Below are 16,434 nucleotides of genomic sequence, written 5' to 3' on the forward strand. Positions count from 1 at the left end.
GGTACAGAAACAATCTGGTAATCTCTTAAGATGTCTGCCATCAGGGTTTACTTACACTGACATTATGTTTGGCAACATTCAGTGCTTCAGCTATAGGGAGCAGCAGTGCAGGCTGGCAGCTACATTTACAGTTGCAGGTAGATGTGCCCTTCTGGACAGGCTGCATCAATGCCGAGATGAAAGACTTGACGAAAATTGGTGGCTGAGTGGTCTTAAATTCCTTCTTTGTATCAGAGTATAAGACATATTGGGTGACGTTAATTCCCTGAATCTTCTTTTCTTCAGCGTAGATACGACAATCCCTGCTCCAAACCAGATGGGCCTGGGAGCAATTAACACACCTGGGTGGTGCAGTGCACTGGAAACCATGTTCGTGGGCCATGCTGCCACATCGGCCACATGTAGCCTGACTGTTAAAACCCTTAGTGGTGTGACCAAAGCGTTAAGCGTTGGCACGTGAAGCAGTATATTGGGTTTGGGATATAAGGTCTTACCTTAAGGTGGAGAAAACCTGCTGCAATGCAGTCTGGCAACTTCGGAAGATTGAATGGCAGAATAAATGATGCTGACTTTCGGAGCTCTCGAACAATTATTTTCATAATGTTTTGGGCGTCAGTCGCCCGTGCACTTCCCCCTTCCTGTTGCAGTTCTTTTGTATCCATATCCATAGTGTCCTGGCAAGTAACAACATCTTTAACACTATTCAACCCGGTGTTCAGCTAACTAGTGATGGGATATTTCCCAAGTAGACTGGCATTCAACAGCTTCTGTACTTGGGGCACCTTCATAGTCTCCAGCAGAAGAGTACCATTCCGTAGATTTGAGTTGCCCAGCAAGTCTCTCGAGTACTTTATGGATATAAAATGGTGACAATTTTTCAAAAGAACCTTCCACATGTTTCACAACAACAAAAACATTATTCACCACAGGCCGTGTACTGCTACTTTGGTTACTGTTGTTGACAGTCAGAGATGACCCATGTGGACTAGCCACAAGAGGCCTCTTAAGATTTTGGGTGGTAATACTACCCAACTGCCCACCCGAACCACTGGTAGTAGAAAAATGAGATTTATGCTTCATGGTGTTCCCATGAGCAGCTAGGGAAGAAAGTTCACTCAGGCAGAACCCCACATGCCTGGGTAAGCCTTACACAACTGAAGTGCGCCAGGACCCTAGAGGTTGCCTGCTAATAACTGTTCCACCTCAGTAGCCACGCAACTCATCGGCATGCAGCACACTTCAAGACCTTTTTTTTTCTTCTTTTTTTCTTTTTTTAGAGGTTTGTATCACCCTTGTGATCTGGGCAGTGAAGCCAAGGTCCCTTTCCCTGTGGCACGCAATGTTCCACCACTGTGCCAAATGGCGGTTGCTGCAGCATAGCCAGAGCTTACGGTGACAGGGAACTTGTGGCACTTACCAGTCCCCAGCCCAGGAACCCCGGGGTCGTCAAGCCCGTACCCAGCAAATGAATGCTGAGCTCCTGAGGGCAGCAGATCAGGCAGCAGACATTTTTACCGTGCGTTCACCCATAAAGATGTTATGAATAATGAAAACTTTGATTGGAATGATTGAGTTAAATCTTTGATGTGATAGTAAAATATGAATATTGCGGGAGACAGTTAAAGATTCAGTACCTGTGTTGCTGTGTAATTTCTCTTTCTTTTAAGTTCTCAGTTGTTGGTGTGTGTGTGTGTGTGTGTGTGTGTGTGTGTGTGTGTGTGTGTTTGTTTTTGTTTTGTGAAGTTGCTGATTTTAAAACACTGAATAAATCTTGTTTAAGCAGCACGTAGCAACTGAGGCCTACAGTTCTGTACAGTGTAGTGTACGACTGTTTCACGCTCGAGTTGTGCCACGAGTGTTTGATTTCGCACTGTCAAATCAGTTCTCCGCTGGCTGCCAGGAGTTCTGTTTTTCATCTATTAGCTCCTTGCCATTTACTCCTAGTTTACAGGAATTTGCATGTTCATGTTTACTCTATGTTAAGTTCTATCATGACAGTCATTGTGCATGCCCTTAGTAACCAGTCAAGAGTCTTTTGGGTTTTCTCACTGCACCTAAAACATGTTCTATATTATCCGACCTATGAACGAATAAAGTCATCACGGTCCCAACACATTAGATATTGTCTGTGCATTATCTGTCATAAACTAACCAAGCTGGACAGGTCAGTATTCATCCCTATGGCCAAATTGGTGGCACTGATGTGATTTATGCCTGCCCGATGCACAAATTAGAGGAGGTACTATTGCAGGATAACAGAAAATCTGCTGTGTCCAGACTCACAGTACTATCACCACCATTCTGGCCTCACAACCTGGCCCTTTGATTTTCTCAAATTGAAGCCAGTGTCATTTATTTGGGAATAATCACCGACACTACCAAGTTTGTGCTGGTTGTGAGCCAACTTGGCCATCAGTACACGGATGAATTGCAAGATGTAGTAAATCTGCTGCCAGACAGTGGTTCCTATGACCATATCAAAGCAGAGCTAATCCGTTGTGTATCTGCTTCACAAGAAGAACACCTCCACCAGGTCCTGATGCAGGAAGACAATGGGGATTGCAAGTCATCCCAGTACCTGTGAAGCAAGATCAACAATGGCACAGTACTGGTCAGCCTGCTGAGAACCATCTGGAGTAGTCGGTTGCTGCCTGCCGTTAAAGCAATCATTGGGTCACAATCTAACATGTCTTTAGACACATTAGCAGAGCTAACAGACAAGGAGCAAGATGCTATATCACCTGCACCTATCAGTGTAACATGCACATCTGCCATGGTACTGTGCACTGACTACGATGCTCTGACAGCACAGGTGGATGTACTAACTAAGCAGATCAGATGTTATCTCTCTGTGACACGAACAGTGACTGGGGCTGAGCCGGATTCTGGAAGCACTCACGCAGAAGATCGTTAACCACCTCGACTATACCCTGGACAGAAACACAGCAGGAGACACACTGGTACCACAGAAGATTTAAATGAAGCACATCGCTGGGCCAAACCCTGCGCATATCCAAATGCCAGCAGGACTTGAATGCACACACACTCCGTCCAATTGCTGGTCTGAGCCACAGTGTCCGTCTGTAAGTGACGAGTGTACAGGACAGAAATATCTGGTTGACATTGGCTCTGATCTGTGTATATTCCCACAAACAATGCTACATCAGTGTATGCCATATACATTGTTCTATCCAGCTGCTACAAGCAAGTTCTTTTATTGTGACGTAGAGCACAGACTGATTTGAGCTAGACCCATGCCTACACCAGACATTCATGTGGGGCTTCACGATTGTGGATGTTGCAGAACCAATAATGGAGTGGACTTCCTGGCGTACTACAACCTTCTGCCTGACACTGCCAACACATGCCTGGTGGACCAAACCACCAGACCAATGGCTGCAGGATTTCAGTGCCATGTGACGACCCAGTCCACCAAACTGATTGAAGCCGCGGACAGTGAGAGTACACTGCACTGATGAGACTGCCAGGTACACCTAAAGATGAGAAGCATAACATCTTGCATTATATGAAGACTACTGAGGGACCCCCAATAATTTGTAATCCATGATGGTTAGCCCCGCATTGGCTAGCAATTGCAAAGGCAGAATTTGAGAGGGCATCATGCAACTGTCCAGTAGTCATCGATCTTCAATGTTGCACCTAATGCCAAAAAACTGTGATGCATGGCACTCTTGCGGTGACTATAGAGTGCTTAATGCCTGTACAGTGCCAGATCATTATCCACTGATGTTATTCCATGATTACAATCATGAGTTGAATGGTGCTCACCAATACAGTGGTTTGGACTGCATCAAGACATACACACAGATACCTGTGGCCCAGGCACACATCCCAAAGATGGTCATCATTATACTGTTTGACGTCTTTGATAGAAAATTCATGAGCACACAGGCATGGCAGAGATTCCAGATTTCATTCGGGAAACATGCATCAGGCTGTGGCTAAGCCATGTCTCTATAATATCCTTTCTCCTAGGAGTGCTAGTTCTGCAAAGTATGCAGAAGACCTTCTGTGAAGTTTGGAAGGTAGAAGACGAGGTACTGGGGGAACTGAAGCTGTGAGGACGGGTCGTAAGTCGTGCTTGGTTAGCTCAAATGGTAGAGCACTTGCCCAGGAAAGGCAAAGGTCCTGAGTTCGAGTCTCGGTCCGGCACACCATTTTAATCTGCCAGGAAGTTTGATGGCAGAGATTTATTGACTCCATGTTGCACGGCCTGCCATTCTGCTTCACTTACGTTCGTGACATACTGGTATTCTCAGCCTCACCAGAAGATCATCGCCAGCATCTCTCAGAAGTTTTCAAATGGCTGGATAAATATGGCATTGTTCATAACACCGAAAAGAGTGTTTTCAATAAGTCACAAGTCGATTTTCTTGGCTAGCACATAACACTTATGTTTATCACACAGTGCAGCATGGACATCCAACAAATGTCCAGGATCGAGAATGTGGTAGCAGACTGTCTCTTCTTAGTCAGGAGTGACTCCACTATTGGCTACGCAGAGCTCACAGGAGCACAATGTACTGATCAGGAACTGCAAGAGTTGTTGTTGGAAACAACTTCAATGTTAGACTTGCAATCAGTCAATGTTCCTAGCGCTGGCTTCAAGTGATTGTGATTTATCAACTGATAACCAAAGCCTCTTTTACAAGCAATATTCCAAAGAATAGCTTTAAATCTTTACACAACCTGTGTCACTCCAGTGTGAGATCTACATTACACCTCATCACAGATTGCCCTATGTGGCCAGGAATGAAAAAAGGTTGCCATGAGTAGACCATGTTGCATACAATGTCGGCATTGCTAGGTAAGCTGGCGTGTACATGCGCTGATCGGCAACTTCCCAAATGTTACCATGTGTTTCACTCATGTGCACGTGGACATCGTGGGGCTGCTACCATCTTCGAACAGTCAGTGGCACCAGGTGACAATGACTGACTGATTCACTCACTAGCCAGAAGTAGCACCGGTGAATGACATCTCTGTGGAAAGTTTGGTGCTTGTCTTCGTGCTGAACTGGGTATCACATTTTGGCTTTCCTCTGCACATTAAAATAGACCATCGTAAGGAATTCAAATTGGAATTGTTCACCAAGCTGGCAGCATTCTGTGGCATGATCCTTCACAAACAACAAGCTACCACTCAGCCATCAATGCACTGATGGAGCATTGGCATTGAACACTACAAGCAGCTCTGATGTGCCACACTGCACACTGTCAGGTGTACAGAAGCTCTGTCGATGGTTTTACTTGGCCTACTGTATGTGTAGAAACCCAATCTGGATGGTTCCTCTGCAGAAGTCATGTATAGAGAGTCACTATGACTGCGTAGTGAATGTGTAGATGTGGCTCCACAGCCTGATACCTTAGGGGGTAACCTTAGAGATCACACCAAGAAGATTTGACCTCCACAGCTGTCCAGACATGGAACTGTTGCCACATTTGTCCACAAAGATCTTGGCACGTGCACACACATTATGTTGAGTACTGAAGGTGTCAAACTGGACCTACAACCACCAGACATCAGGCTACATTGTGTCGTCAAGAGGGGAGATCACACCCTACATGTTCTGGTCAATGGCAAACACACTGCTGCTACTAAAAACAGGGTCAAGCCGCCATACATCTCCAACAAGCGGCCCCTCCACCAAGACTCGACGAACACAGCCTCGCCCAGCACTTGGCCAGCATCAGCAACTCTGGCACCAGCACTAGCCACAACTTCAGCTCCAGGGGATCAGTGCACTACAAGATGTGGGCGATGCATCCACTTACCGGTGCACTTGCTGAATGGCGCTCTGTTTCTGCCGAGGGGGCTGTATAAAGAAACCATGGCTAACAGTTCTGTACAGTGTAGTGCATGAGTGTTGCACTGTGGGTGTTCAATTTCACGCTGTCAAATTAGTTCTGCACTGGCTGCCAGGAGTGCTGCGTTTTGTCTATTAACTCTATGCCAGTTACTCTTAGTTTATGGCAATTTATATTTTCATGTTTACGCTGTATTGAGTTCTATCATGTTTGTCATTGTTCACAGTCCTTAAACCAGTCCACAAGAGTCTTATTTGTTTTCTCACAAGACTTGTTTTGGCATACACTGCCTCTGTAAGATGTTCTGGTTTATTTGACCATTGAACAAATAAAGTCGTTGTCATCCCAGCAAAGGAGATATTGTTCGTGCATTAGTTACCATAATCTAACCAGGCTAACTGGTTGTATGGGCCAGTACTCAGCCCTATGGCATATTTGTTAGGTCTTTTATATTCCTGACATTTTCACAACAGAAAAGGCAAAAACTTACAAGATAAACACAAACTTTTTGAAAAGACTGTATTTTCTGCACTCTTCTATGGCTTGACTGTCAGACCTTCACTATACAATGCTTAATCTTTACCCTTTATAAGTTACTGTATAACCTGAAGATATATCTGCAATATCACTCCAGAACAAATCAGTACATTTGTATTTTTGTTTATCATTTTCCCTCAATAATCTAAAAGAATTATATTTGTTACCTGTTACTATGATATGTCGTTACAAACTTATTAGTTACTGTTGTTCTGTTTGTACATAATTTACTGAAGTAATCAGATGTATTACTGCTCTAATTTGGCCTATCTATACCAAATATCAATGGAATAAAATAAAACTGCTTTGTGTGGACCTACACATTGATAAAACAGAATCATTAAAGAGAATACAAAGTTCATCAGGTCACTAAAAAGGTATACTTCTGGTAGCTATAATGATGTTTCTAGTAGAGTTGTTTCTATGATGACTTAAACTGCTTGTAATAAGACCTATCCACAAAACTGGATGTATGCAGACTACCTCTACTGAAGACCAGTATATTTCCTCCCAGTTTTTCTCAAAAGTGTTTGAGAACATAGCCTATGATAGAATACTGATGCATTTACGTCTAAACAAGCAGAACTTGTTAACTGCCTCTAAATTTGGCTTTTATGACGGATTCTCCACAGGGAAAGCAATACAAAATCTCACAAATGAAGTGCTTGCTGACTTAAACAACTAAAATTATCCCGTTGGTATACTCTGTGACCACCTCACAGCTGTTCATTGTATCACAAAATTCTAGTAGGCAAACTGAAGTGTTGTCATATTAAAGGTACTCTCTTGCAACGATGGAGTCTTACCTTCATAATATAGAGGTCTCACTAACGGAATGTATCACAGGCATGAAACTAACCTCAGAAGATAGGAAAACATGTGGAGTGCTACTAATGTTTCTAATCAACGTAAATGATTTTCTAATTATTTTAAAAGGAGGTTCAAAAACTGTAAAGTCTGTTGATAGCAAAAGCATATCAATTATTAGTCCAAGATAACTACACTGTGAGACACACAGGTATATCTTGTCCGCAAAAAGTAAGTATTTATGAGTAATCAATGTTTAAATTTATTTTGCTTTTCTTGCTATGCAAGTGAATGTTTACTGCTTGTATAGTACTTGTTTTTTTTTTTTTTTTTTTTTTTTTTTTTTTTTTTTTTTTTTTTTTTAATTGTATTATTTGACATCTTGATAGCTGTATATGGCCCAATGCTTTGTGTGTTATAAACATTGAAAATTTTATTTAAATTTTCTCCACACTATAAATTTACTTAAAGTGAGGTGGTTGCTATTAAGTAGTGTCTGCTTTAACCATGAAAATGCAATTTAATGTTTCTAAATAGTATTTCTGAACACATTTTGTGTTAGTTACTAGTTGGATAGACACGACTTGCATCTAAATTTAGTCATTTTGTGTGTCGGTTGTACGTGAAGCAGGTGGTGGACTGTGGTTTATTGGTTGAATACCAGAGAAATACATCAGTCTGGAAAGGAGATAGCATACAAAACACTTGTGTGTCCCATTCTAGAACACTGCTTTAGAGTGTCGGGTTCATACCAAATAGGACTAACTGGGGATACTAAACATATGAAAAAAGGGCAGCACAAATAGTCACAAATTTGTTTGACCCATGGGACTGTGTCGAAATATACTGAAAGAACTGAAATGGCAGACACCTGAAAATAGATGGAAGTCTCTACAACCAACTTGAAGTGATGAACCTAGGAATATACAACAACCACCTACATATAATTCTCATAGGGAGTGTAAACACGAGTTACAGCACGCACAGATGCATTTACGCAATCATTCTGCCTGCTCTCCATATGTGAATGGAATGGGTACAAGTGGGATGTATGATCTGCCAAGCACTTCACATTGGTTTTCACAGTTTAGATGTAGATGTAATAAAAGACAGAAGTACTGTGTAGACAAATGATGTAGATACTGCAAAAGTTACTGATGAATTTCAAATATTCATTTAAGAAAATTTTTTGTGGGGGGTGTATAAATTTATGACGTATTAGACATATCTATCAAAGTACAAATCACTTACCGCAGACACATGTGTAGAAGAGGACAATTACCAGCAGAGCTTTCAAACAAATATTTCAGAAATCTAATAAACACAAAGCCACTCAGTCTTCTGTCACCGCAGTTTGAATTTTCATTGACATATGATTTACACTAAGTGGCACGACACATACTGAATGTTCTACTCAGTGTGTACTTACTTTCAGGAGACCAGTTTCTATGGGAAGTAGGTGCAACACTTCCTAATATCAAAAGGCGAGCTGTATCAACTCCATACTCTTTGAATACAGCTTCTGGATCAACTCCATTATGTTTTGACTTGCTCATTTTCTCCCATGCAACAATGACAGGTTCTCCAGTTTTCTTCTCTTTAGGCTTCTTCCCTGAAACATCAGCAGCATGACCATCTCGATGAGAAACTTTTCTCCACTACATGCTTTGAGCACTAATATGCAATTAATTCACTATGTCCAAAATATTAACTTGTAACATGCAAGAGAAGTGTGACACACACACACACACACACACACACACACACACACACACGCACACACACACTTGTTTGTGGACATTTGATCTTTATCTTATGATTATGGGTGTAGTAAGATCAGTCAACAACACTAAAGTTGGGTGGTTTGGAAGACATTTATTACAGTTTGTGAAACAAGATGAATATTGCACTGTAGATATACATGAACCCTACCTGTGATCAGAAACACTGCTTGGATGCACGCTTGACACTACTCGGGATGGTAGAAGCAAGTTTTATTACATAGCGGGTGTTAGGGGTGTAAGTGCAGATACTGTGATCATTGGTACCTTAATACGTAGCCATTTCAGTGAGTTACTTGATTTTTTTGCTGCATCTAACAGGCTTTCTGCAAACACATCACATAATTTACTACCTGATGTTTTCAGCATATTCATAACTGTACCACTAAGTGGACTATGCCTGTCATTCTAGACTAACTGTTTTGTGTTCTTGCGCCCACACTTCATCATTTGACCTGCTGCCCAGTGGAAAGTAAGCATTAATGGCTTTCTTTTGCCCTATGTATTTGGAGATAATAACCAACTTCAGAACATACTACTACTAATAGTTATAATTATTAGCCTAAAAATGAAGTAAATACTGATGCAATGTTGTTCAGTACACTGTCCTCAGCCACCAAAAAACTGTGATTATACTCCTAACACCCTGTATAACAGAAAGAATAAAGGTGACCACTCACCATAGATGTCAAGTGTTGAGTGGTTGATATGCACCCAATCGAGACTGAAACAGCTGCTGAGCTGACAAGCAATGTCCTCCGTTGGAGTCAACACACACACACACACACACACACACACACACACACACACACGCACACACATGCACACACACAGTAACAGTGGGTGTGAGGTACACAGAGGCAGAAGAGGAGAAGGGGTACGAGTCACATAGTGTGCTCAAAAAAATTTTAAATCCAACTGTGAGCCAAATGCTTAACAATCAGTTTAGCGGCTGAGCTGTGGCACTAATAAATAAAGCACTGAACTACACAGCATCTTGTAAACAATAACCACGACATCACACTTCTTTTGTCAGTTCTGTTTGTGCATGAGGTTGGCAAAATCAGCACAGAAAATTATGACATGATAGCAAATTCTGTAGTGCAGGTTCTCTAAGGGTCAACAAGAACCAAGCTGAATGCTGCTCAGTACATCCTTCATAAAGTCATAAACATATAGAGGTAATTCATTTAAAACTTCCTTAGCAAACAGGTAGTTACATGAAATTTTGGCGGAACTGTCAGACATCTGTAACTTGATGTCACAATATTTCTGATCATTCTCAGGTGTACATTGCTGAAAGACACCTCCAGTATGCACACAGTGTACTTGCAACTTGCTACACAAGACTTATTTAAGTGCCTGTGGTGCTGCTGACAGTTCGTGCACTTCTCTGATCACACTCTCATGTTATCAATATGAGACTGGTCATCTGCATTTGGTGAAATTACAGGAAGGTGTTGACTATGCAGAGAATGAAACTTCCCAATGACAGGATTCAATCCAATATCAACATGGAAACCCCTGTTCTTACTGATTACATACTCAGTCAGTCACAAATCAACAGACTGCTCGACTATGCAAACAGCTTTGCAAGCAGAAATGGAACATCTACTAAATTTGTTACTCAAAAACATATTTCACCTTTTCAGATGCATAGGACACTAAAGAGAAGTAAATGATGGAAGAAAGCATATGAGACTTTCAGGATTACAGTTTACTTGTCATGTATTGGGAATGTTTCTATGAACATATGTACAGTACTGAGAAAACATCAGGTTAAAGAGGTCTTTGGTCCTCCAGCAATAATCTTGGGAGTTCTGAGATTGGTCAAAGACAACTAGGTACTGTGCAAGGCAATGGTTTACAGGATTCTGTGCAAGTTTGGAAAATTGTATATAAGGCAAACCACCCACATTCTGGAGTATTAGTGGCATACTTGTCTTCTGTAAGGTAGCCAAAGTGCTATTGCCAACCACTACATTTCTACTAGTCATTCAATGGATGCTCTGAAACAAAAATTGTGGCCCCACGCATTGAAATATTGGGACTATACTGTCAACAGATCAGCAGAAATACATCTGAGGACCTGACCAACCATAACAGTGGTATCCATTTGGATGACACATATGCTATTGGGAAACTCTGTGCTCTACATAACAGACCATTTAGATGACACAGAGGGATATGTTATTGGGAAACTCTGTGCTCTGCATAACAGAGTTCTTGTGAGATTTTACCAACTGACTGATCCGATATCAATGAGGTGGGCTTTTGTCATGAAATGTGTTCAGAACAATGGACAGTCTCACAGCAGAAGCGTGTGTGCTCCAGTAACACCTGTTTAATGACTTGCAAGTACACCATGCTTGTGCTGGCAGGATAAAACAGTAAATCAGTGTACTTTTGGCATTATAACCTGAAGATGGCCTGAAGACTCTACAAATGACTGAAATACAGTGGCAGTAATTTACTGATACCCTGTATTTCTCCCAAAGTTTCATAGAATATAGAGCATCTGCCAGGGACTAAACTGCTACGCATACCATCAACATCTACATCTACATCCACATACATATTCCGCAAGCCACCAAACGATGCGTGGTGGAGTGTATGCTGTACCACTACTAGTGGTTTCCTTTCCTGTTACACTCGCAGATAAAGCGAGGGAAAAACGAATGTCTATATGCCTCCGTATGAGCCCCAATTTCTCGTATCTTATCTTCATGGCCCCTAAGTGAAATGTTTGCTGGCAGCAGAAGGATCGTTCTGCAGTCAGCTTCAAAGGCTGGTCCTTTACACTTTCTCTGCAGTGTTCTTCGAAATGAGTGTCTTCTTCCCTCCAGGTACTCCCACTTTAATTCCCAAAGCATATCTGTACCACTTGCATTCTGATCAAACCTACCAGTAACAAATCTAACAGATCGCCTCTGAACTGCTTTGGCGTCTTCTTTCAATCTGACCTAGTGTGGATCCAACACACTCAAGCAATGCTGAAGAATAGGTTGCACTAGGGTCCTACACGCAGTCTCCTTTACAGATGAATCAAACTTTTCTCAAATTCTCCCAATAAACCGAAGTCGACATTAACCTTACCTACCACAATCCTTACATGCTCATTGCATTTCATACTGCTTTGAAACTTTATGCTCGGATATTTAAATGATGTGGCTGTGTCAAGCAGGAGAGTACTAATGCTCTATCTCAGCATTATGGGTTTGTTTTTCCTACTCATCTGCATTAACTAACATTTTTCTACATTTAGAGCCAGTTGCCATTCATCACATCAACTACAAATTTTGTCTAGGCCATTTTGTATCATCCTACAGTCCCTGATCTTTGGTAACTTCCTGTACACCACAGCATCATCAGCAAAAAACTGCAGGTTGCTGCCCATCCTGTCAGTCAGATCATTTACGTATATATGTATTTACGTATATATGTATTTATGTATATTATATATAAAATCAAAGATGAGGTGACTTACCGAACGAAAGCGCTGGCAGGTCGATAGACACACAAACAAACACAAACATACACACAAAATTCAAGCTTTTGCAACAAACTGTTGCCTCATCAGGAAAGAGGGAAGGAGAGGGGAAGACGAAAGGAAGTGGGTTTTAAGGGAGAGGGTAAGGAGTCATTCCAATCCCGGGAGCGGAAAGACTTACCTTAGGGGGAAAAAAGGACAGGTATACACTCGCACACACGCACATATCCATCCACACATACAGACACAAGCAGACATATTTAAAGACCAATTCGTATTTATGTATAGAAGTTGTCTATCAACGTGTCTATCAACATGCCAGCGCTTTCGTTTGATAAGTTACATCATCTTTGTTTTTATATATCTAAAAATAAAGATGATGTGACTTACCAAATGAAAGTGCTGGCAGGTCGACAGACACACAAACATACACACAAAATTCAAGCTTTCGCAACAAACTGTTGCCTCATCAGGAAAGAGGGAAGGAGAGGGAAAGACGAAAGGATGTGGGTTTTAAGGGAGAGGGTAAGGAGTCATTCCAATCCCGGGAGCGGAAAGACTTACCTTAGGGGGAAAAAAGGACGGGTATACACTCGCGCGCGCGCACGCACACACACACACACACACACACACACACACACACACACACACACACACACACATATATCCATCCACACATATACAGACACAAGCAGACATATTGGTCTTTAAATATGTCTGCTTGTGTCTGTATATGTGTGGATGGATATGTGTGTGTGTGTGTGTGTGCGCGCGCGAGTGTATACCCGTCCTTTTTTCCCCCTAAGGTAAGTCTTTCCACTCCCGGGATTGGAATGACTCCTTACCCTCTCCCTTAAAACCCACATCCTTTCGTCTTTCCCTCTCCTTCCCTCTTTCCTGATGAGGCAACAGTTTGTTGCGAAAGCTTGAATTTTGTGTGTATGTTTGTGTTTGTTTGTGTGTCTGTCGACCTGCCAGCACTTTCATTTGGTAAGTCACATCATCTTTGTTTTTAGATATATTTTTCCTACGTGGAATGTTTCCCTCTATTATAACCATCTTTGTTTTTAGATATATTTATGTATAGAAGTATATACATCATTTATGTATATAGGTCCTATCACACTTCCCTGACATTACCTGTGTCTGTGATGAACACTCACCATTGAGGACAACATACTGGATTCTATTACTTAAGAAGTCTTTGAGCCAGTCACATATCTGGGAGCGTATTCCATATGCTTGTACGTTCATTAACAGCCTGCAGTGGGGTACCATGTCGAATGTTTTATGGATATCTAAAAATATGGAATTAGCTTGTTGCCCTTCATTCATAGTATGCAGTATATCATGTGAAAAAAGAGCAAGCTGGGGTTTTGCACAAGCGATACCCTCTAAATGTGTGCTGATTGCGGGGTCAGGGATTTTCTCTGCCTCGTGATGACTGGGTGTTGTGTGATGTCCTTAGGTTAGTTAGGTTTAACTAGTTCTAAGTTCTAGGGGACTGATGACCATAGATGTTAAGTCCCATAGTGCTCAGAGCCATTTGAACCATTTTTTTGTGCTGATCGTGGACATGAACTTTTCGGTCTCAAGGAAATTTATTATATTTGAACTCAGAATGTGCTCTAGAATTCTGCACCAAATCAATATTAAGGATATTGGTCTGTAATTTTATCCTTTTTATACACCAGCCGCTTGCCCCTTTGCACTTGTGGAGAGATTTACAATAAACGCAAACTATGTAAGGGGCCAATGACCTAAGAGTACTCTTTGTAAAACTGAACTGGAATTCCATGTGGACCTAGCAACTTATTTATTTTCAACTTTTTCAGTTGTTTCTCTATGCCAGGGTTGTTTATTACTATATCATCCATATGGGACTCTGTGCGATGATCAGATGACAGTACATTTGTATGATTCTCCTGCGTGAAAAATTTGTTAATCATGGAATTTAAAACTTTGGCCTTCCTTTTGCTATCTTCTACTGCCAAACCAGACTGATCAAATAAGTGACTGGATGTAAGCCTTAGACCTGCTTAGCAAATTTACATGGGACCAGAATTCTTTCGGGTTCTCCACTAGATCTTTAGCGAAGGCATGATGGTGGTAGCTGTTCTGCGCTTCGTGCATAAATCTTTTCACAGATGCATTAATCTCTATAATCTTTGCCTGTCATAATTTGCATGTCTTCTTTTGAACCAGAAGTACAACAGCCTTTGTTTCCTCAGCATTTTCTGAATTTCATTATTAAACCATGGTGGCTCTTTTCCATCGTTAATCCACACATAGTTGTCCAGAGCATGATTTACAATCTGATTAAACTTTGCCCTTAATTCCTCTATGTCCATCATTCTGGAACAAAATGAGTGCAGTTCACTAAATGAGAAGCTAACAACTGCTTACCTGTTCTTTCTAACAGAAACACTCTGCTAGCACTCTTGACTGATTTATTAACTTATGTAACCATAGTCACTACAATGACATCATATTGACTACTCCCTGTCTACATACTGATGTCATCGATAAGGTCTGGCCTGTTTGTAGCTACGAGGTCCAAAGTACAATACCAGGGAGGTATTGAGGGCTGCCGCCTCTCCAGGTAAAAGTGAGTAAACAGCTCATATCAACATGACTCACTGAGCTGTTTACATGCCTAGCAATGCATGGCTCAGGCTCTTTATGCCACAGCTTCCCACAGCCTCCGTGGCATCTGTTGGTGCCAGTCTCATCAATAGGCAGTGTGCCCATTGTGGTAGAGAACACTGTAGTCAGGGCACTACTCTGTCACCTTTATTACATGCCCATTCAACACCACACTGGTGGTATCCTTCTGCTGGAGCATATTTAGGCCACTGTCTCACCATGCTTCAGCCAGTACCACTACAGGCTTCATGTCGGCCACCCTAGCAGCTCACTGATCAGAGTAATCACCCTCACTGTTGAGCACTGGTCGCTGACACTACTCTGGACCACTGTCTGCTCCCCCAAGTGCCACGCCTCGCTACACTGCATCTACCCAGTGGCCGCCATTGTCAAGCTATCACCTCAGACATCTGCTGACACCCGATGCCCTAGAAGCACCACAGTCTCACCAGGAGCTGTCATCACTAACACATTGCCTCCGATGTCTACTGATGCCCAACATCCGTGAAGCCCACTGTCCTCGAGGGCACACTCCAAGCGCCCTGTTGGAGCCTACCACTGATCATCTTCGGCTCAGTCTGCTCTGCTGCCTACTAGGACTTGTGGATTTCAACATGTAGGCACATCCCAAGCAATGTCTAGGAATGATATTTCTGTTTGTATTTAAATTGTGTGGACATTCACCCATGGACTGTATTTGAGTTCTGTTTCTTACAAAAATAATAAACAGTTGTCATGGCCCTTGTGCATTTCACTTGTAGTCCATAACACCCCTCAGCCAAGGACACACAAGAAATATGAAGGTTTATCAAAAAGTCTTAGAAATGATGCAATCTCAATTGATACATGTAAATCAATACAAACTAATATTTGACTGCCAAATTTTCAGAATGGATATTGCTTTGGACTGCTTTTCATAGTAATCTTAGCAATAAGGGTGTAGTGCAACAGTTGCTGACAATATCGTTTTATGTATAAAAATGTTCAACATTGCTGTCCAGTTAGAATGCTTACAGGATCCTGTTATAATTAATAACTGAGTTAGAATATTTAATGAGAACTTAGGCAAAAAGCTATGGGACAAGCATGGAAAATGATGTTTAACATCCAAGTTTTAAGTGTGAGGGGGAGGGGGATGGGGAGATGGTGACAGAGACAGAGGGGGAGGGAGGGAGGGAGGGAAGTAGAGATTGTGGAATGCAACTGCAGAGCTATTTTCACAATGTGCATCCCTTCCAGAATGCCCATTATCAGCAATACACTGCAGTGAAGAACAAGTGAATTAAAAACACTTGCCTCATAGCACACTCATTTGTTCTGAAACTGGAAGCAGTGTACTGAGTCA

At 41.8% G+C, this 16,434-nt stretch overlaps 1 protein-coding gene across 2 annotated transcripts in view; it reads right to left on the reverse strand.

Moving 5' to 3' along the window:
- The window catches only part of LOC124616787 (probable leucine--tRNA ligase, mitochondrial), a 130,974-nt gene that overhangs the window by 36,299 nt on the left and 78,241 nt on the right, over nucleotides 1-16,434 (reverse strand). For both annotated transcript variants that reach the window (XM_047145202.1, XM_047145203.1), the window contains exon 8: nucleotides 8,602-8,784. In XM_047145202.1, coding sequence (XP_047001158.1) covers nucleotides 8,602-8,784 — 183 coding nt within the window. The remainder of the gene's footprint in view (nucleotides 1-8,601; nucleotides 8,785-16,434) is intronic.

The sequence above is a fragment of the Schistocerca americana genome, chromosome 5 (genome assembly GCF_021461395.2).
Source record: "Schistocerca americana isolate TAMUIC-IGC-003095 chromosome 5, iqSchAmer2.1, whole genome shotgun sequence".
Taxonomy (NCBI): Eukaryota; Metazoa; Arthropoda; class Insecta; order Orthoptera; family Acrididae; genus Schistocerca; species Schistocerca americana.